Source organism: Somniosus microcephalus, chromosome 5 (assembly GCF_052327205.1).
Source record: "Somniosus microcephalus isolate GS21.2 chromosome 5, FLI_Smic_1.0, whole genome shotgun sequence".
NCBI classification, from domain to species: domain Eukaryota; kingdom Metazoa; phylum Chordata; class Chondrichthyes; order Squaliformes; family Somniosidae; genus Somniosus; species Somniosus microcephalus.
The window spans coordinates 26,524,907-26,546,303 of NC_140991.1; the positions used below are offsets into that span (position 1 = coordinate 26,524,907).

General features: G+C 47.0%; 1 protein-coding gene across 2 annotated transcripts in view; it reads left to right on the forward strand.

Annotated features, from left to right (window-relative positions):
• Positions 1–21,397, forward strand: part of scn5lab (sodium channel, voltage gated, type V-like, alpha b) — a 524,522-nt gene that overhangs the window by 473,311 nt on the left and 29,814 nt on the right. For both annotated transcript variants that reach the window (XM_085987471.1, XM_085987470.1), the window contains 4 exons: positions 2,228–2,503; positions 13,606–13,659; positions 17,243–17,380; positions 18,862–18,966. In XM_085987471.1, coding sequence (XP_085843597.1) covers positions 2,228–2,503; positions 13,606–13,659; positions 17,243–17,380; positions 18,862–18,966 — 573 coding nt within the window. The remainder of the gene's footprint in view (positions 1–2,227; positions 2,504–13,605; positions 13,660–17,242; positions 17,381–18,861; positions 18,967–21,397) is intronic.

Below are 21,397 nucleotides of genomic sequence, written 5' to 3' on the forward strand. Positions count from 1 at the left end.
TGCACAGCACCGTGGGATCAAGGGCAACAATTGAATAGGTTGGGAAACGCATTCCCGTGATGCTTTAAAGAAATTTGAACGTGCGCGGTACAAGTTAAAAAAAAAAGATAATTTATAGTCATCAACTTAAAAGGTAATTAAACAGATGGTGAGGGAGGGGCGATAAATAAGATCCTCCGGGTACATGCACCATAGGGGAATTTAATATAGCTGAAGGCTGCTTTATCCGGGTTCCTCACCTTACATACACTTGTGTGTAACTTACTGCAGGCGAAAATAACAGCATGTAACAATTATTACAGGTTCAATATAATTGTCATCCTTTCTTCATATCATACGACTAATAAATATGCCTGAATTTCATTCTCTGACTACAAATCTGTGCATCTCAATAGTGTATTGATACATACAGCACACCATTGATGAAAGCTGACAGCACATCTGGTACTACATGGTTCTGTACATGTGTGTGTTGTGAACTAGCTGGACTGTAAGGCCAACTTAGCAGAGGAGATGGCATCTGAGAATGACGATGAGATGGAGTCAATAGACTGGCATCTCAGGTCAGTGCAGAAGCCATCTGGTGGCTAAAATTGTGCTGTCTGATGTTAGTAACAAACGCGTTAACTGTTTGTTTGCATTGCGTGGGTTAGTGTCTTTGCTAAATAATGGCCAAGGAATTACATACAAATTCGCATTAACCCATCCATTACTAAGATCACACAGTGCAGTCTCAGCCCAATAGGCTGTAGATGTTAGAAAACGGCATGCAGTTCCTGTGTGATGGTGTGTGGTACATGTACCAGTGTCAGCATTTACATGGGGTGTGTACGGTATGTTATGTGTTATTGCCCTCACTTTTATAGTGGATTGATGTATACTTATGCTATGGATGGCATGTGAGAGTGCTTTCGAAAGTGGTCAGGTCTACACTGGGCTATGCACGTCAGAATCCCCATTCCACATTGGAATGCTCCTTTATGATCAAAACATGTTTGCTTTTTAATCCTTCTGGTCACAGTAACAATGTAAGAAAAATATAGTTAATAGCAAATGACCTTTCCATCAGGGCCACATCTCGCTACTGTTATAAAGTAGTGCAGTCAAAGCTAGACATTGGAGGGGACTCTCTAAAACACCCAATAGGAGGAACAGATTGAAATGTCAAACTAAATACCCAGCTAACAGACACTGACCACTCTCACACTCCCTCCGTGCTTGTTTGTCTTTTTTTTTTAAAAAACGTTTTAATTTGGATTTTCAAACAGTGACTGTTCTTCAGCGAAGAATCAAGGAAAAGCAATAACCAAATGAAAATGCATGCTTCCGCTCTGAAACCTCCTCACTGCACGCTCTTTAACAGTTAATGGGCATGTAAACACCCAGTCTTACGTAGTTGTATGGTTTGATTGCCTGAGCTGAGCTATCATGGTCGATGCTCCACTCTCCATGGTATTCAGTCGCCTGTTCTGTATTATTGCTGTACCCCTCTGGACTGGCAGATAATATGTTTTGCAAAAAAAAAAACAAAAGCCTCATTGGATGGCTGTCTCAGATAATGCCCTCAAATCGCAGTCTCTACGCACAAGCAATGGTGCCCTGTGCTTGGGAGTTTCCTTTGGAGGCATATCAGATATCCAATGAAGTAAACCTCTGGCGGAACCTGTTAGTGTCCCCAAGGAACAAAAGCACTCGGTTCATGCTACTATGGGTTTGAGTACCCAGTACATAAATGTCCCAGTCAGAAATTGGATATGAAACAATTTTGCTTTGGTTTCATCGGTCTGTGAGATGTCAGGAAAGCTCACGTTCTATAGATGTCCATCATTCAGTTACTGAGGCTTGGAATAGCAGTGACTTCAAGCCTCTTTGAGTCATTGGCTCCATAGTCATTAGACTGTGGATACAAGGCCCAGTGTGAACTGACACCAAGCTATATCAGACATGTACGTAGCAATGGCACTGGGATAAAACAAAGTGATTCCACGTTCTCTCTGTCCTACAAGTCCTGTCTGTCATGAAACAGTTGCCCAGTTCCCTCTTTCACTCTCATTTCTTCGCTGTTCTGAAGGGAATAGAGACGCGAAGTTGAGAGAAGCTTAAGATACTTCCTGTCGTTTTTGTGCCAGATAACATTGGGGTACAGAGTAATTAGATGCAGTGCTTTTTACTTTGCACAATGTTCATCTTCAGATTTATAATCTCTTTCCCAATGAATCTGGTTTAGGTGGTGGTCAATGCACTCGTCGGTGCCATCCCATCCATCATGAATGTTTTCTTCGTCTGTCTCATCTTCTGGCTCATTTTTAGCATTATGGGAGTCAACCTGTTCGCAGGAAAATTCTACAAGTGCAAGAATATGACCAGCGGAGTGGCATTTAACATCAGCGAAATCAACAACAAGACCGACTGCGAATCCTTCAACAGTACGGACGTCCGCTGGCACAACGAAAAGGTCAACTTTGACAATGTCGCTTCGGGGTACCTTGCCCTCCTGCAGGTGGTAAGTGCTGAGTGATCGAAGAAGAAAAAAGTCTGATGTTAAGATACTTTTCTCCCAGTTCTTCCCTCCCCCCCGCTCCACCCACCCCTCTAATGGTTTACTTGGTATAGGCATGTTCTGAGCTGTTCTCCTCTGTGACGGTAAAACGCGCAACCCTTCTACAAATTGACCCGAATGTGCCTAATCGCCAAACAAAATTAGCTGGTCGTTGTTTAAATTTGCCTCAACAAGTTTTCCGTTCCTTTGTTTGTTGGTTTCTGCATCACTGACACCAGCAACCCTCAGTACAGCGGCTGAGGTGCGGAAATATTTGCCAAAATATTGCGTACAAAACATAGCCACTCTTCTTTTTATTCATGGGATGTGGGCGTCACTGGCAAGGCCAGCATTTATTGCCCATCCCTAAGTGCCCTTGAGAAGGTGGTGGTGAGCCACCATTTCAGAGGGACAGTTAAGAGTCAACCACATTGCTATGGATCTGGAATCACATCTAGGCCAGACCGGGTAAGGACAGCAGATTTCCTTCCCTAAAGGACATTAGTGAAACAGGTAGGTTTTTACAACAATCCACTGGTTTCATGGTCACCATTACTGACACTAACTTTTTATTTCAGATTTATTTAATTAACTGAATTTAAATTCCCCGGCTGCTGTGGTGGGATTACGAATCCAGTGACATTACCACTGTACTACCGTACTTGATGCCGTTTAGCTGTTGCGTTTGGTTTTAGGATACGGGTGTGGTATAATACTCTTTCAAAAAGCCGGCTCAGGCACGATGGGCCGAATGGCCTCCTTCTGTGCTGTACGATTCTCTGATTCTATAATACATTAACCTGTATAGCATTAAAAAAAACATAGGTGAGGCAGAATTTGGACCCGTCGGTGCCTTATATATGCGATAAAATTAGTTAGTAGGCGTCTATCATTCTCACACAATCACCCAGCTGCCCTGAGGTGCTATCAGTAGAACATTCCCCCAATACCTTCCTCAGCTTAGCATCACTTAACTGCTGCTGGATTTGATTCATTGGTTTGATGTGTCTCCTAGCAACTGGCCTTTCAGTCGCACACCAGCCCTCCTGTTCCAACTCGATGATGCACAGAATCACAGCACTTAATTTGCATTTGAAACGTTCAATCACCCAGATGTAACAGGCAATCTAAAATTAACACCATTGAGAGGAGAGCAAATAGAGGTGGCTCGCTGTGATAGGATTTGCTTTTGTTGTCCTGATGCAGGGACCTTTGTTTGGATACAGTACTGCGAGGCATGCACTCCATCGCCAATCCTTACAAATCTAAATGGGCATTTAAAAAAAAATTATTTCAGAATATTTTGGTTTCACCCTCCGTCAACTCCATCATCCAAAAACTCTGCTGCCCGTACCCTAACTCGCACCAAGTCCCGTTCACCCATCACTCGCTGACCCACATTGGCTCCCGATCTGGCAATGCCTCGATTTTAAAATTCTCATCCTTGTTTTCAGTTCCCTCCATGACCTCGCCCCCCTCCCTATCTCTGTGATCTCCTCCAGCCCTACAACCCTCCGAGATCTCTGCGTTCCTCCAATTCTGGCCTCTTGCGCATCCCCCAATTTTAATCGCTCCACCATTGGCGGCCGTGCCTTCAGCTGCCTCGGCCCCAAGCTCTGGAAATCTCTCTCTATCTCTCTCTCGTTTAAGACGCTGCATCAAACCTACCTCTTTGACAAAGCTTTTGGTTGTCTGCCCTAATACCCTTGAAGTGGCTTGAAATGTTTTACTACATTAAAGGCGCTATATAAATGCAGGTTTTTGTTGTTGTCATTGCATTGTCGAAGGTACAGGAAACTCTCGTTTAAACAACACCTATCCGGAATTCTCTATTAACCGGCAAAATTCATACTCTGAAAACAACACCTCAATAACCGGAAATGTTGCCGAGTCCGAGTCTCCCGCGGTGTCCGAGTTAGTCAGTGGGGGTAGTTCTCCAAACTGCCACTACTCGGCTTCTTGGCGCTGTCGGAAGTCCGAATACCTCAATAACAGGAGTCTGACTCTCCCGCGCTGCCGGTAGTCTCTTCCGATCCGCCAATTACTGTATACTGCACATTTCTTGATTTTTTAATTTTTGTTTGTTAAAAATAGCCTCGGTAGATAACCTTCTCTGTCATCTGGAAATTTTAATCAACCGGCACCATCCCGGTCCCGCCGGTGCCGGATACCAAAGAGTTTCCTGTCGTAGAGGTTAAGGTGCTGAGTTAGCTTATCTCAGGGCGTGCAAGAAATGTCCGTGGATTAGGGAAAAATTCCCGCTCCTGATCGCTATCCAGTGATCCCTGCTTTTCCAGTGTGCTTTTTCCACTTTCCGTGTGCATGTGGGACCATTTGGGTTGGGTTTGCATGTGCTGCCGCCCAGAGTCGAAGAGCTTGTCAGCCCTGTGTCCAGGCTCACGCAAGAAGAACGGCCACTTTTGTGAGGCACGCAGCCCCCCGTGGAACCATTACTCTGCAGCAGGCAACATCTTTAGGAGAACGTAAGACCTTAAAAAGTGCGCAAATGCATATGCACACGGATAATGCACACACGTGTGAGAGAAATTATAACCTGAAAACCGTTTGACAGCTTTATGCTTACTATTGATGGCATTTGAGCATTAATGACCTGTAATTTAGTGAATGCTGGTTCACCCTCACTTACTGCCTGTTTCCTGAATGCTCACAATTGCCGTTGAGTGAAAGCCGGATCTGAGCTCTACAGCGATACAGCTTATTATTGTCATCAGAATAGCTTGTTCGGAGCACAGCGCACCGTACGCCATTGCTGAAGCATTGGCCATGCGACTCGTTGCTGGCGCTCTTAAACAACCGCATTGCTGCAGAGACCTCGGTCTGCGATACCTACACGACGAGCCGTACGGAGTGATTGCTTTGCTCAGTGTGCTGCCTGAAAGAAAGACTTGCATTTCTATAGCGCCTTTCACCACCACCGGACGTCCCAAAGCACTTTACAGCCAATGAAATACTTCTTGAAGTGCAGCCAATTTGCGCACAGCAAGGTCCCACAAACAGCAATGTGATAATGACCAGATAATCTGTTTTAGTGATGTTGGTTGAGGGATAAATATTGGCCAGGGATAACTCCCCTGCTCTTCTTCGAAATAGTGCCATGGGATATTTTACATCCACCCGAGAGAGCAGACAGGGCTTCGGTTTAACATCTCATCCGAAAGATGGCACCTCCGACAGTGCCGCACTCCCTCAGTACTGCACTGGAGTGTCAGCCTAGATTTTTGTGCTCAAGTCTCATGGAGTGGGACTCGAACCCACAACCTTCTGACTCAGAGGCGAGGGTGCTGCCAACTGAGCCACTGGCTGACACTATGCCTGGGCGCAGGGCTTCACTCAAAATACTGTGGATGCTGGAAATCTGAAATAAAACCAGAAAACACTGGGAAGCATTCATTTGCCCTGTAATTACACCTTCCTGCCAGTAGTGGTGCTGTAGTACATTCAGTTTTCTGTCTCAGATCCTGCACTACTGAGGAACCCCCAGGCAACAACCAGCTTTACTTCTGTTTACCAAATTGCCATTAATTTTGCTACTTAACTACAAATAATAATGTAAAATTAAAGTAGCATGTAAAAATAAGAACAGGATGTCTGACTTTCAAATGGGGAGCTGAAATAAAAACAGAAAACACTGGAAAACACTCAGCAGGTCAGGCAGCATCTGCGGAGAGGGAAACAGAGTTAACGTTTCAGGTCGATGGCCTTTCATCACAATTGGAAGAAGTTTCAGATGTAACCGGTTTTAAGCAAGTACAAAGCCAGGGAAAAAGTGGGAGAGGGGAGGAAACAACAACTTGTATTTATATGGCGCCTTTAACGTAGTAAAACGTCCCAGGTCTCTGCACAGGAGTATTTTAAGACAAAAAATGTGACACCAACCCACATAAGGATAAATTAGGCCAGGTGACCAAAAGCTTGGTCAGATAGGTTTTAAGGAGCGTCTTAAAGGAGGAGAGAGAGGTAGAGAGGCGGAGAGGTTTAGGCAGGGAATTCCAGAGCTGAGGGCCTCGGCAACAGAAGGCACGGCCGCCAATGGTTGAGCGATTATAATCAGGGATGCTCAAGAGGGCAGAATTAGAGGAGCGCAGATATCTCGGGGGGTTGTGGGGCTGGAGGAGATTACAGAGATAGGGAGGGGGGCGAGGCCATGGAGGGATTTGAAAACAAGGATGAGAATTTTGAAATTGAGGCGCTGCTTAACCAGGAGCCAATGTAGGTCAGCGAGCACAGGGGAAAAGGGAAGTTTCTGAGATAGGGCGGAAGGCAGGAGGGATTAAGTGACAAAAGGGATGATGGTGCGAGGCAAAAGGGGATGGTAATGGGACAAGTAAAGAAACCAAAGATGGGTCTAGAGGAGGTAGGGAGTCCAGCAACTGGGCAGTAAACCTGGCCAGTAAACCTTTACTCTGCATCGCCCAATTCTTCAGCAACTAACTGTCTCAGGCTCTCCAGCACCATGTCCGCTGTTTAAATGCCTCCTAATTGTAGGTCACTGCTGATTGTGAGGATTATTCTTTTTACCTTTTCATTAGCTGCCCCCCCCACCCCTAGCTCACTTTTTAGCTCACCTACTGAATATAATATAACAGCGTGTAACAGCTTTGATTGTAAGCCTTAAAAAGCAACAGCGACCCTCAGGTAACCTCTCAATAGCAATTTCCGGACTTACATCTTCACGAGTGCATCTTTAATACCGCTTTGAGAGACATGCTGAAATGCCAGGTACTAATGGATAGATGTAAAGTCTTTTTGATTGTCAATCAGGATAAGTGTTTTTAGTCGTTTTGGATAAGCTCCTGGAAATTGCAGCTAGTCAGCGCGTTTTTGGTAAACACATATGATGACCGTGTCTCAAAACCTTTATAAATATATTTATCTGTGTTATATATGCGTGTATTTTATAAAGATTTTGTGTGCATCAGGTCGTGTCAGCTGTGGCTCAGTTGGCAGCACACTCACCTTCTGAGACAAAAGGCTGTGGGTTCAAGCCCCACTCCAGAGACTTGGGGACAAAATCTAGGCTGACACTCCAGTGCAGTGCGGAGGGAGTGCTGCACTGTCAGAGGTGCCGTCTTTCAGATGAGGCGTTAAACTGAGTCCTCGTCTGCCCTCTCAGGTGGATGTAAAAGATCCCATGGCACTATTCGAAAAAGAGCAGGGGCAGTTCTCCTGACCAACATTTATCCCTCAACTAACATTACTAAAACAGATTATCTGGTCATTATCACGTTGCAGTTTGCTGTGTGAAAAATTGGCTGCTGTGTTGCCTACATCCTTCGCCGGGAGCAAGCGGAAGCCAAGCGCAGGCAGCGCAAGGAGCGCACGTCAACCCAAGCACCCCACCCACCCGCCCCTTCAACCACCATCTGCCCCACCTGTGACAGAGACTGTAGGTCCCGCATTGGACTCATCAGTCACCTGCGAACTCATTTTTAATGTGGAAGCAAGTCATCGTCAGTTCTGAGGGACTACCTAAGAAGAAGAAGAAGATTACAACAGTGACTGCACTTCAAAAACTACTTAATTGGCTATAAAGCGCTTTGGGACATTCTGAGGTTGTGAAAGGCACTATAGAAATGCAAGACAATTTAATCTCTACAAAGTCTACACCACAAGGTTCGCAACCTTACTGAAATGAGCTTCCGATCACATAGCCACGGCATAACTAAGACCTCCGTAACATCGTCCGTCTCCGCCCCGCCTCAGCTCACCTGATGCTGAAACCCTCATCCATGCCTTTGTTACCTCTAGACTTGACTATTCCAACGCACTCCTGGCTGGCTTCTTACATAAATTTGAGGTCATCCAAAACTCGGCTGCCCATGTCCTAACTCGCACCAAGTCCCATTCACCCATCACCCCTGTGCTCGCTGACCTACATTGGCTCCCAGTTAAGCAACGCCTCAATTTCAAAATTCTCATCCTTGTTTTCAAATCCCTCCATGGCCTCGCCCCTCCCTATCTCTGTAATCTCCTCCAGCACTACAACCCCCCCGAGATATCTGCGCTCCTCCAATTCTGGCCTCTTGAGCATCCCTGATTTTAATCGCTCCACCATTGGCGGCCGTTCCTTCTGTTGCCAAGGCCGTGAGCTCTGGAATTCCCTCCCTAAACCACTCCGTCTATCTACTTCTCTCTTCTCCTTTAAGACGCTGCTTAAAACCTATCTCTTTGACCAAGCTTTTGGTCACCTGTCCTAATATCTCCTTAAGTGGCTCAGTTGACAACGCTCCTATGAAGCGCCTTGGGACATTTTACTACGTTAAAGGCACTATATAAACATGTCGTCGTTGTTGTTCATGATGTTTCTCACCCAGACCACTATTTACTCCCATTGGGCGGGATGGGGAAGAGGAAGGAGTAAGAGAAAGAAAGAGAAATCTTGGTGTTTGGGGAGGGGGTGGGGCGAGTGCGGGGTTGGTTATCTCTGGCTCCACTGGGAGTTGAAGGAGCAGTTTATGTTTGACTTAGTGGGCCCATGTAATGAAGCATTCCCTCTGACTCACTAGAGATCCATATATAAAATACTTCCTTTCTACAGCTATGCATGAATATGCTGTATGTACAGTCACATTATAATTGTAAGGAATGAGTTATTCAGAGGGGAGGATTAAAGAGTCAGTACTGTGAATAAACTAATTTGCCTGCTGTTGCGTGGTATTTAATCTAAATTGAAAGTACATAAATCTAACCTTTTAGTGATATTGCAGCACCATTAACCTTTTCAGGCTGGTGGTAACATTTCTTTACTTCACTCCATTGCCCGAAAGTTAAACTCTGTAACTATAAATTAAGTGCCGTTATTCGCATTTCTATAATGCCATTACATGTCACTCACTGTTAGAAATACGGAGATATTAAACTATACTAAAGCATGCGAGTGATTTGATCACATTGGCCCAGATTTTGCATCAATAATAACGGTGAGGCTATCAGCGCACACCGTTATTATGGAGTAAATCAGACAGCAACTTCCGGAGTCCGCACATGCGCAGATAAATGCAGAAATCTGGACATTGCTGTCAGAGATACCTCTACAGGGTGCGCAGTTGCAGTCCTTGCCAATAGACTCAGCACTGAAATCAGTGCAATGGCATGAACTTGGGGTATTTGCCCATTCGCTCCCCGCTAAAGACACCATAAAATGTTACGGCTGGTGCATTCAGGACTAAGCGAATTTTTAACGGCATGATAAGTGATAATTACTGCCAAATAACCTCTCCGGCCCTGAAAATTTAATTTTACAAGTGTGGAGTCTCATTCCTTCAGAAGTTAATTATTGTTGAAGATTTTTGTTTAAATTGAAATAATTTCTTTAACTTTTTCTGTCTGATCTTTTTATCTCTCTCTTAATTCCATCTGTCTTTCCCAGTCTTTATTCCACATTTTGTACGTGATTTAAATCTAATTTATACTTCCTGCTTTATACTTCCTGGTTTAGACACTGCGGCCTAGAAATTCGGTGGGCTGCGCCACCAGTTAGCGCCTAAAGAGGGCACTCAGTGGCTTTAGCGCCACTGGCCACGCCTCCCGCGATATTTAGCGGGGCGCTAATGGTGGCGTTGGCCTGTAGCGCTGCGCCGTCACTGATGACGTCATCGGTGTGCGCAGCACCCTGCTACCGCCCCGATCGCGATATTTGGTCGCGCCCGCCTCTGTAACGCCGGTCGCAAATCGCGCCCGGTTCACGGGGCCCACCTGTGGCGGTAGTGGCGCAAATTAAGGTGGAGGTGCGGGGCAGCCATTTTTTCCGGTGGCTGCCTGCCAGCACCTCCGTCCCCGGCCTCCTGATCCCCTCCACCCCGGGCACTGCCGGCTGTGTTCCGAGAGCCCGGTACTTCTCCTCGGTGCTGGGCTCTTTTGTCGGCACTCGCGATCGGTCATTGCGCTGGTGCAGGCCCCTCCCCCTTAAGAAGGGGAGGAAGGCCTGCAGTACCACAGCGCGCTGTGCCGCAGTGTGTGGCGCTGCGGCACGTAGCGCTGCAATATTCAGTTTCAGCGCCCTAAGAGGGACGCGGGGCGCCTCGAGCAGCACCCCGCGTCCCTCTTGGGGCGCTCAAACTGAATTTCCGGCAGGCGCAACGGCTCCGATCGCAGCGGTAATTCCGGTGCCCAGGCGAGCTTGGCGCCCCGTTTGGGACGCCACCGAATTTCTAGGCCTGCATGTCTCAGTGAGAATTCTTCAATCTGATTGGTTGAAAAGATTCGCTGTTGCTTATCCTGCTCACAGATGCCACATATCCCCTGTAGAGGGTGCCACGCTGGATCAGACACTGGATTAGAGCAAGTCTGCGCTCCAAAGCCTGCAAAAACTTTGTGGGCAGCTGTCAGCGCTGTCCGCAAAATCCGGGCCAATATGATTCCTGTATGTAAAAAAGGGAGATAGAACAAGTTCAGGGAACTATGGACCAGTTAGCTTAACGTCGGTGGTAGGAAAGATATAATAAAAAACATCTAGATACCGAAAATATAATAGAGAAGTCAGTACGGATTTCAAAAGGGAAGTTCATGCTTGACCAACCTTAATGAATTCTTTGAAGAAGTAACAGAAAGAGTAGACACAGGTAATGTAGCAGATGTAATATATTTGGATTTTTAAAAGGTCTTCGATAAGGTACAGCATAATAGACTCACAACTAAGTTAAGTGCATATAAAGTTAGGGGCAAGTAGCAGAATGGATAGCAAGCTAGCTACAGAACAGACAACAGAGAGTATGGATTAAGGGTAGCTATTCAGACAGGCAAAAGGTGGGAAGTGGTGTTCCACAAGGATCGTGCTGGGACCGCTGTTGTTCACAATTTACATTAACAATTTGGACTCAGAAATTGGAAATACAATTTCAAAACTTGCGGATGACACCAAATTGGAGGAAGACTGTGACAAAATACAAGAGGACATTAATAACTTTGCAGAATGGGTGGGTAATTGGCAAATTAATTTCAATATAGGTAAGTGTGAGGTGTTACATTTTGGTAGGAAGAATAAGGAGGCCACATACTGCTTGGATAATAAGGGTCTAAATGGGGTAGAGGAACAGAGGGATCTGAGGGTACAGATACACAAATCACTAACAGTAGTGACGCAGGTTAATAAGGCCATAAAAAGAAAATCAAACCAAGCACAGGGGTTCATTTCTGGAGGAATAGAATTGAAAAGCAGAGAAGTTATGTTAAACTTGTATCGAACCTTGGTTAGACCACTCAATGGCCAGTTGCCGGGCGGGAAATTGAATACAAAAATTCAAATGGGATCCTGCCGTTAAATTCATCACTTGCCACCTTTCCCGGATTTCCGGGATTCCCGGCTACTGACAGTGGCCCCTCACCCCCCTTGCTCCCTCCCCACCTCCCTGTAAATATCGGGACCTACATCGTGATTCTATGTAAGATTTTTCCTTGGCACATAGCGTTGATTAATCTGTTAAGATGGGCAAACAAAGCTCTTGTTATTTGTAAACCCCAACCCCTGGGAAAGATATTGGGAGGATAGCGAAGGGTGGTTTTCACAGATAATTTGACAGAATGGTGAAATGCAATCCCCCCAAAAAACACAAAAGCACTGGTTGGGGGAGCACGCTGGTCACCCCGCCACCCACTGGGCCAGCGGAGAAGCCCGAACCAGTGTGAGGTTCGTGCCCCAAAGGGACCTCACGTTGAAGGTAGGGGTGGACGTCCGGTGGGCTTGGCTGCTGAGCCGGCCAGTAGGCCTGGTAGGTCTGGTCGGGAGGGAGGGAGGGGGGTGTTATCCGATCGTGGAAGGGGGCAAGCCCGCGACGACAACGGCCCACAATATTCTCATGGAGCCTAAAGGAACGTTCCTGCTCCTGGCCCCGCGAAAACTAAATCAAAAAAAGATTGGTGGCCATAATTAATATGACCGCCTGGGACAAATAGTCAGAACGTAAGCGCCCGCGCGTGCACTCCGCTCAATTTGTCCCTCGAAATTTGCAACCCATGTACGTCGCAGGACGCTAGTTTGCTTTTTGAAAGGGTCCACCGCTACAAGCAGACGCATGCTCTAATGCCCATTGGAAGATGGCGGCCTAAATGTGACCCCACGCCATTTTCGGGTCATTACCGGCCCATTAACCCCCCCCCCCCCGCAGCCAGGCCGACTTAAATCCGCGTCCATTCAGTCGATGTAAACTAATGGCCTTGGCCATCATGTTTGTTAACTATTGGAAAGGGAGTAGGTGGTTTAGCCCCTCTAGCCTGTCCCCCCCACCATTCAGTTATATCATGGCTAATCTGTGTCTTGATCCATCTCCTCGCTTTGGTTCCGTAACCCTTAATAGCCTTGCCTAACAAAAATTGATCAATCTCAGTTTTGACATTTTCAATTGGGGGGAGAGAGTTCCAGATTTCCACTACCCTTTGTGTGAAGAAATGCTTCCTGACATCACCCCTGAATGGCCTGGCTCTAATTTTAAGGTGTTCTTGTTCTAGACTCTCCCACCAGAGGAAGTTATATCTCTCCATCTACCTCAATTAGATCACCCTTTAATCTTCTATATTCAAGGGAATAGAAGCCTCGTCTATGCAACCTGTCCTCATAATTTAACCCTTTTAGCCCTGGTATCTGGTGAAGCTGTGCTGCACCCACTCCAAGGCCAGTATATCCTTCCTGAGGGGCGGTGCCCCGAACTGAACGCAGTATTGTAAATGGGATCTAACCAGAACTCTGTACAGCTGTAACATGACTTCCATCCCTTTGTATTCCAGCCCTCTTCAGATAGAGGCCAACATTTCATTAGCCTTTTAAATTATTTTTTGTACCTGTCCACTAGCTTTTAGTGATTTCTGTACTTGGACCACTAAATCTCTCCGCTCCTCCACAGTTCCGAGCCTCTCGCCATTTACAAAATACCCTGATCTACCTTTCTTAGGTCCAAAGTGGATGACCTCACATTGAACACTAGTTCTAGGAGGAGTAGAACGTCGCACTGAGGCCTGCAAGTTGGAATATTTCCAAAACCCTGGATTTACAGCTAAAGGATTGGAAATTCAAAAATGCGTCATTTTTAAATGCATTTTTTCTTCTTTTCCAGGCAACTTTCAAGGGCTGGATGAACATAATGTACGCTGCTGTCGATTCACGAAACGTAAGAAAATGATAACACGTCTTATTATATTCCCTACCCTGTGTTCAGAATTTTTTTTACAAGAGGAAATACTCCCAAAACTTTGTTGTTCTTGCTTACATGTTGCATATGCTATTGAACTGTATGGATTAAGGTCTGATTAGAAATAGGTGAAATCTTTTTGAAACAACCACAAGTATATCAGGTGGAGGCCAGTCGAGGGCTGTTAATCTGTTTTCAGCATTGGTGAAGGCAATACGAGAACTCCCTGCTCTTCTACAAAATGCACCAGGGGACTTGGACCCTGATGACCCTGGTGAGAGCACAAGGCAACATCTCATTTGAAGGTCACTGTCTCTTGTCAATGCAGTCCTGAGAGGGTGCAGCCTATATCATCTACTCAAGCACTGGAGTGTAACTTAAACCCTTCAGGTTTGGCTTGCAGGTCTGTGCGGTTCCCGAGTCGGCCTTTGGACCAGCAAAGCTGGCCTTTCCCCAGTTCCCAGCTCGGTCCCCTTCCTGCCAAGTCGGTCAGATCTTGAGTTCTACCAACCCCAGTCGGCCAAGCCAAGTTCCGCCACTGCATTTTGGGCCTGTCGTAGCAGGGGCGCACCTCCCCTTTGCAGGGGCGCTCCTCCCCTTTGCAGGGGCGCTCCTCTCCTTTGCAGGGGCGCTCCTCCCCTTTGCAGGGGCGCTCCTTCCCTTTGCAGGGGCGCTCCTCCCCTCTGCAGGGGCGCTCCTCCCCTCTGCAGGGGCGCTCCTCCCCTCTGCAGGGGCGCTCCTCCCCTCTGCAGGGGCGCTCCTCCCCTCTGCAGGGGCGCTCCTCCCCTTTGCAGGGGCTCTCCTCCCCTTTGCAGGGGCGCTCCTCCCCTCTGCTGGGGCGCTCCTCCCCTCTGCTGGGGCGCTCCTCCCCTCTGCTGGGGCGCTCCTCCCCTCTGCTGGGGCGCTCCTCCCCTTTGCAGGGGCGCTCCTCCCCTTTGCAGGGGCTCTCCTCCTCTTTGCAGGGGCGCTCCTCCCCTCTGCTGGGGCGCTCCTCCCCTTTGCAGGGGCGCTCCTCCCCTCTGCTGGGGCGCTCCTCCCCTTTGCAGGGGCGCTCCTCCCCTTTGCAGGGGCGCTCCTCCCCTCTGCTGGTCTGACGTTTCTGGCCTGCCAATGGGAAAGTAATGTGAGTAGATGAGTAACTAGTGGACATCGAATAAGGTGGACAAAGCATTGGCAACATCTCAAAGCTACAATTCAATCACTCCCAGGGGCCAGCTTACCTCCCACCGCCATTTCCCCTTGATGGGACCACCAAGATCAAGACAGCAACAACTTATATTTATATAGCGCCTTAGTTAAACGTCCCAAGAAGCTTCACAGGAGCCTTAGCAAACAAAATGTGACACCGAGCCACATAAGGAGATCTCAGGACAGCCGACCAAAAGCTTGGCCAAAGAGGTAAGTTTTAAGGAGCGTCTTAAAGGAGGAGGGAGAGGTAGAGGAGCGGAGAGGTTTAGTGAGGGAATTTCAAAGCTTAGGGTCTCGGCAGCTAAAAGCACAGCCACCAATGGTGGTGTGATTAAATCAGGGTTGTGCAACAGGCCAGAATTGGAGGACCTTTCTATGTAGTGTATCATGGGGACAACGCCACATCCTAGCGCCTTATGGTGCTAGCCATGGCTCAGTGGGTAGCACCCTTGCTTCTCGGTCAGAAGGTTGTGGATTCAAGTCCCACTCCAGAGACTTGAAGCACAAAATCTAGGCTGACACTCCAGTGCAGTACTGAGGGAGCGCTGCACTGTCAGAGGTGCCATCTTTCAGATGAGATGTTAAACTGTGGCCCCATCTGCTCTCTCATGTGGACGTAAAAGATCCCACGGCGCTATTTCGATAGAAGAGCAGGGGAGTTATCCCCAGTGTTCAGGCCAATCAATATTTATCCTTCAACCAACATCACTAATAATAGATTATCTGGTCATTATCACATTGCTGTTTGTGGGAGCTTGCTGTGCACAAATTGGCTGCCGCGTTTCCTACATTACAAAAGTGACTACACTTCAAAAAAAAGTACTTCATTGGCTGTAAAGCGCTTTGGGACGTCCTGAGGTCATGTAAGGCGCTATAGAAATGCAAGTTCTTTTCTTTTTCTTTATGGTGGAATGTATTGGAATGGCATTGAAGGATGGACGTTTACAAATTCAGGCTTTGGGTGCCAGGAATTCGGAGACATCGTCTCATTGTCCAGTCAATCGTTTTAGTTTAGCCAGCAGTGCAAACTTCTAAGACCAAGAAATTATACCTCCTTGTAAAATCTCACCAACATGTTTTTTTTTTCTCCATTTTAATAAAGCAGATGGGTTACTTGGTTTATAAATAGAGGAATAGAATATAAAAAGCAGAGATCATGCTAGTAGTTTATAAATCACTGGTTAGGCCTCAGCTGGAGTATTGCGGACAGTTCTGGGCCCCGCACTTCAGGAAAGATGTCAAGGCCTTAGGAAGAGTACAGAGGAGGTTTACCAGGATGTTGCCAGGGATGAGGGACTTCAGTTATGAGGAGAGGTTGGAAAAGTTAGGACTGTTCTCCCTGGAACAGGGAAGGTTAAGTGGTGACCTAATGGAGGTTTTCAAGACGATGAGAGGTTTTGATAGAGTAAATAGGAAAAAAAACTATTCCCTCTGAAAGTAGGTCAAAAACTAGAGGTCATAGATGCAAAATCATTGGAAAAAGATCTAGACGGGAGATGAGGAGAAATTTTTTCACTCAAAGAGTTGTCAGGATCTGTAACGCGCGACCTGAAAAGGTGGTGGAAGCTGATTCCATAAATAATATTAAAAGGGAGTTGGACGGGTACTGGAGGATGAGGAACTGACAGGGTTACGGACATAAAGCGAGGGTGTGGGACTGAGCACGACTGCTCTTTCAAAGAGCCAGTACAGGCATGATGGGCCGAATGGCCTCCTGTGCTGTAAGTTCCTATGATTCTATATGCAGATCCCAGCAGTATATAGAGGGGTGGGAGAATGGGTTCAATTGAGGTGAAAATAAATAAGTTCCCAAGCAATCGACTATCGGTTAATTCATTCTCATATCAACCGCCTGTTGACCTAGCACAAACAACTAGCCAACAGACACTGCCATCACCCACGTCTTGGGGGAAAATACTCAGCAAGTCAGGCGGCATCTGTGGAGAGAGAAACAGAGTTAACGTTTCAGGTCGATGACTTTTCATCACAACTGGAAAAAATTCGAGATGTAACAGGTTTTAAGGAAGTGCAGGGGCAGGGAAAGGGGCGAGGGGCGGAAAGAACAATGGGGGAAGGTCTGGGATAGGGTGGAAGGCAGGAGAGATTAAATGACAAAAGGAATGATGGTGCGAGGCAAAAGGGGGTGGTTATGAGAAAAGTAAAGAATCAAAAGATGGGTCTAGAGGAGGTGTAAATGGCAACAGCAGAATCATTACCAGCACCTGCTGTCCAAAAAAAATGGGAGCAGTGGTTATGATCGGAAATTGTTGAACTCAGTGTTGAGTCCGGAAGGTTGTCAAGTGCCTAATCGAAAGATGAGGTGTTATTCCTCGAGCTTCCGCTGAGCTTCATTCTTGATTCTTCGTTTTTGCAGCTTGATGAGCAGCCTGAGTACGAGATCAACAAGTACATGTACGTGTACTTTGTAATCTTCATCATATTCGGCTCTTTCTTCACCTTGAATCTCTTCATCGGTGTCATCATTGATAACTTCAATCAACAGAAGAAAAAGATAAGTACCAAACCACTTCCAAAGCTCCTTTTTTTTTTTTAGTTTGGTCGGCTGGATGTCTCGTGCTTGAAGAAACCCATCGCTGTGCATAAAAGTCCTCAAACCCAGCTGCAGACAAATGTACATAAGTCGCGCTTCTGTTTGCCTGATTGGAGTGCATACTCTTCCACCCATAAGAGCACACCCCATTTACTCAAGTCCAGAGTGTTTAGGCACAAGTTGGCAAGAGCCAAGTCTGCTTAGGGCAGCACTAGGATTACCAGTGGTAAACTTTGTGGTTTTAGCTGGTTAAACTCTAATAATTAAACTGCACTAGTACAGAGGACTGTACACCATCTACAAGGCACAAGTCAGGAGTGTGATGGAATACTCTCCACTTGCCTGGATGAGTGCAGCTCCAACAACACTCAAGAAGCTCAACACCATCCAGGACAAAGCAGCCCGCTTGATTGGCACCCCATCCACCACCTTAAACATTCACTCCCTCCGCCACCGGCGCACCGTGGCTGCAGTGTGTACCATCTACAAGATGCACTGCAGCAACTCGCCAAGGCTTCTTCGGCAGCACCTCCCAAACCCACGACCTCTACCACCTAGAAGGACAAGGGCAGCAGGTGCATGGGAACACCACCACCTGCAAGTTCCCCTCCAAGTCACACGCCATCCTGACTTGGAAGTATATCGCCGTTCCTTCATCGTCGCTGGGTCAAAATCCTGGAACTCCCTCCCTAACAGCACTGTGGGAGTACCTTCACCACACAGACAGCAGCAGTTCAAGGAGGTGGCTCACCACCACCTTCGCAACGGCAACTAGTGATGGGCAATAAATGCTGGCCTTGCCAGCGACGCCCACATCCCATGAACGAATTTTTTTTTAAATACAAAAAAAGAGGTCCCATTATTGAGCCCAAGTTTGCAGGTCATCACAAGGGTGGTTATGGATGCCGGAGGTCATTTGTGCCATCCAGGATGAGAGTAAAGTTCTCCCTTTGCAACATCCACTTGGTTCTTAAATGATTCCAGGGTTTTTGCCTTCACTACTCTATCTGGGGGCCCGTTCCACATCTTGGTCACTGTTTATGTAGAGAGAAAACTTCCTGATATCAATCCTAAATTTGCCATCGACAGAGCTGCAGACCTGGGAATGTTCACTTACAAAATAGCGTGACCATTTTTAACCTTTTCAGACCAAGTGCTTTGTTGATTGTGATTTCCATGGTTCTCAGAATATAGACTCCCTTCCCTATTATCATTGACAACCTCAAGTAACTAGATGTAGCAATGTATAGCATGCACTGCTGGTGGGGGGGGGGGGAAATGTAATTTATAATGAGTTTAATCGCTATATGGAATGCGATATTTGGACTTGCACCACAAGCGTCGTGATAGAATTTGCAGAATAAGCAATAGTTGAAAATTTGTGGTCGTACTTTTGCATTATCATGTTTGAAAAAAATAACGGTGCCATTTTTTTCTTATACTTCGGAGGTCAGGACATCTTCATGACGGAGGAACAGAAGAAGTATTACAATGCTATGAAGAAACTGGGTTCAAAGAAGCCACAGAAACCTATCCCGAGGCCTTTGGTAAGAACACGCAAGTAAATAATACTGTGTGGAGGTGTTTCTTCAGTGCAATACCGATCCTGTGTAACAGTCGGTGGTTGGGCGCTACAAAGCGTTGCTCCTTGCAGTGGTTCAGGCGTGTCATATAACTAGCGGAGAAAAGGGCACTCGCTAAGCTTTTGAAAACTTTTAGGGGGGAAAGTTCGGTTGGTTAGCGCCTCCCATTAGCGCCTCTGGGGGGCGCTAACAGGGTGCTAGGAACTCAGCGCCCGAGCGCGGCGATTTTAGCTCCGCTCGCGAAATTGACCAGCCATTTTGCGGCGGCGCTAAACACTACCGCCACGATCTCCTGCGCCTGCAGATCATGATGTCAGTCACGCGTGCAACGCCCCGTTAGCGCCCCAGACCGGATATTGAGTGGCGCCCCCACTGCCTTAGCGTCTGCCGCTAGGAACGACAGGTAGAGGGGAACGTTTTCAAGTCGGGAAGGGGCTGGGGGAGCGCTATTTAAAGGCGGGCACGTCCTGCCTTTTCTTGTCAGCAAAATTTTTGGTTTTAACGCTGTCCTAAGGAGTTTTGGCCCTCAGCACCACTTTTGAGGTTCCTAAGCGCCGAGCCCTTTCCCTGGGCCTATCCATTATGCTTCCAACACAATTACTTTTGAGGTCTCTCCAGGCCGAGATTCAAGGCTGCAATGAGCAGGGAGTGGCTGGCCAGCAAGATGGCCCCTCCCCTTTAAGAACTGGAGGACGCCAGTCTATCTGGCTTCCATGGTAACGGACATCGCCTGAGCTTCAGTAGCGTTCTGAGGTAGCACCTCGCTCCCCGACGTTAGAGCCTTAAAAGAGGTGTGTAGCACCTGATTTAGCACTCAAATCACCTACAGGGGCGATAGAGATGAATTTTGCAGTTGGAGGCGATAATTAGCGCCGGGCGCTGAACTTTGCACCCGGCCGATATTAGCACCCCAAAATGGGCGATACCGAATTTTCCCCCCTTGAGACTTAAGTGGAACTAGAGCGTTAAATATCTTTTCTCAAAAGATATTGTGGTGGCACCATGGACTGGTGGAGCCTGCAACCTCCCTGCACAGAAAACCCTCGATATCTTTAGTTGCAGAGCAGAGAGCAGGCCTTACCACAAATCGCCAAGAGCATTGAGATGGAGAAGGGGACGTCACCCCTCTTTGTGGCCTCCTGTACCTTCCATCAGCGTTAGCAGTGGCTCAGGAGTACCAAGGTACTATAACGAATAACCATCCACTAAAAGAAATGAATAAGGGGCAAGGGATTCCCCTAGAACGAGAGTCATAGCTCCTGATCACTCTTAGTGATTCCTGCTATTTTTCAGGTGAAGACTCGATTCTGATGTCCCCCTCAATGATCAAATAATTTGCGGACAGGCACTGTCTGGGCTCACACATGAAGAATTGTCGCTTGGATAATAAGAGTCTAAATGGGGTAGAGGAACAAAGGGATCTTGGGGTACAGATACACAAATTACTAAAAGTAGCGAGGTAGGTTAATTAAACCATTAAAAGGAAAGCAAACCCAGCACTGGGGTTCATTTTGAGAGGGATAGAATTGAAAAGCAAGGCGCAGGAAAGATTCACAAGGTTGATACCAGAACTGAGAGGATAGGCTGAACAGGCTGGGGCTCTTTTCTCTAGAAGAGAAAGCTGAGGGGTGACCTGATAGAGGTCATTAAAACTCTGAAAGGGTTTGATAGGGTAGACGTAGAGAAAATGTTTCCACTTGCGAGGGAGTTCAAAACTTGGGGTCATAAATATAAGATAGTCACTAATAAATCCAACAGGGAATTCAGGAGAAACTACTTTACCCAGAGAGTGGTTAGAATGTGGAGCCCGCTACCACAAGGAGTAGTTGAGATGAATAGTATAGATGCATTTCAGGGGAAGCTAGATATAAACACATGAGGGAGAAAGGAATAGAAGGCTATGCTGATAGGGTTTGGTGAAGTAGGGTGGGAGGAGGCTCGTGTGGAGCATAAACACCGGCATAGACCAGTTGGGCCGAATGGCCCGTCTCTGTGCTGCAGACTCGATGTAAGAACGGTCACTTGGGTGAGGCATTGGAGGGCAGCTGACACCCATGGAGCCATTCTCTAACATGAGATAATACCACAGAATCTGACTGCACAGAAGGAGACCATTCGGCCCATCATGCTTGTGCCCGCTCTTTGAAAGAGCTGTCCAATTTAGTCCCACACCCCAGCTTTTTCCCCTTAACCCTGCAAATTAGTCCTCTTCTAGCACATGTCCAATTACCTTCTAAAATTTCCTATGAAATCTGCTTCCACTGCCCTTTCAGGTAGTGCGTTCCAGATCTTAACAACGCTCTGTGTGAAGAAATTTCTCCTCATCTCCCCTCTAGTTCTTTTGCCAATTATTTTTAATCTATCACCTCTGGTTACTGACCCACTTGCCAGAGGA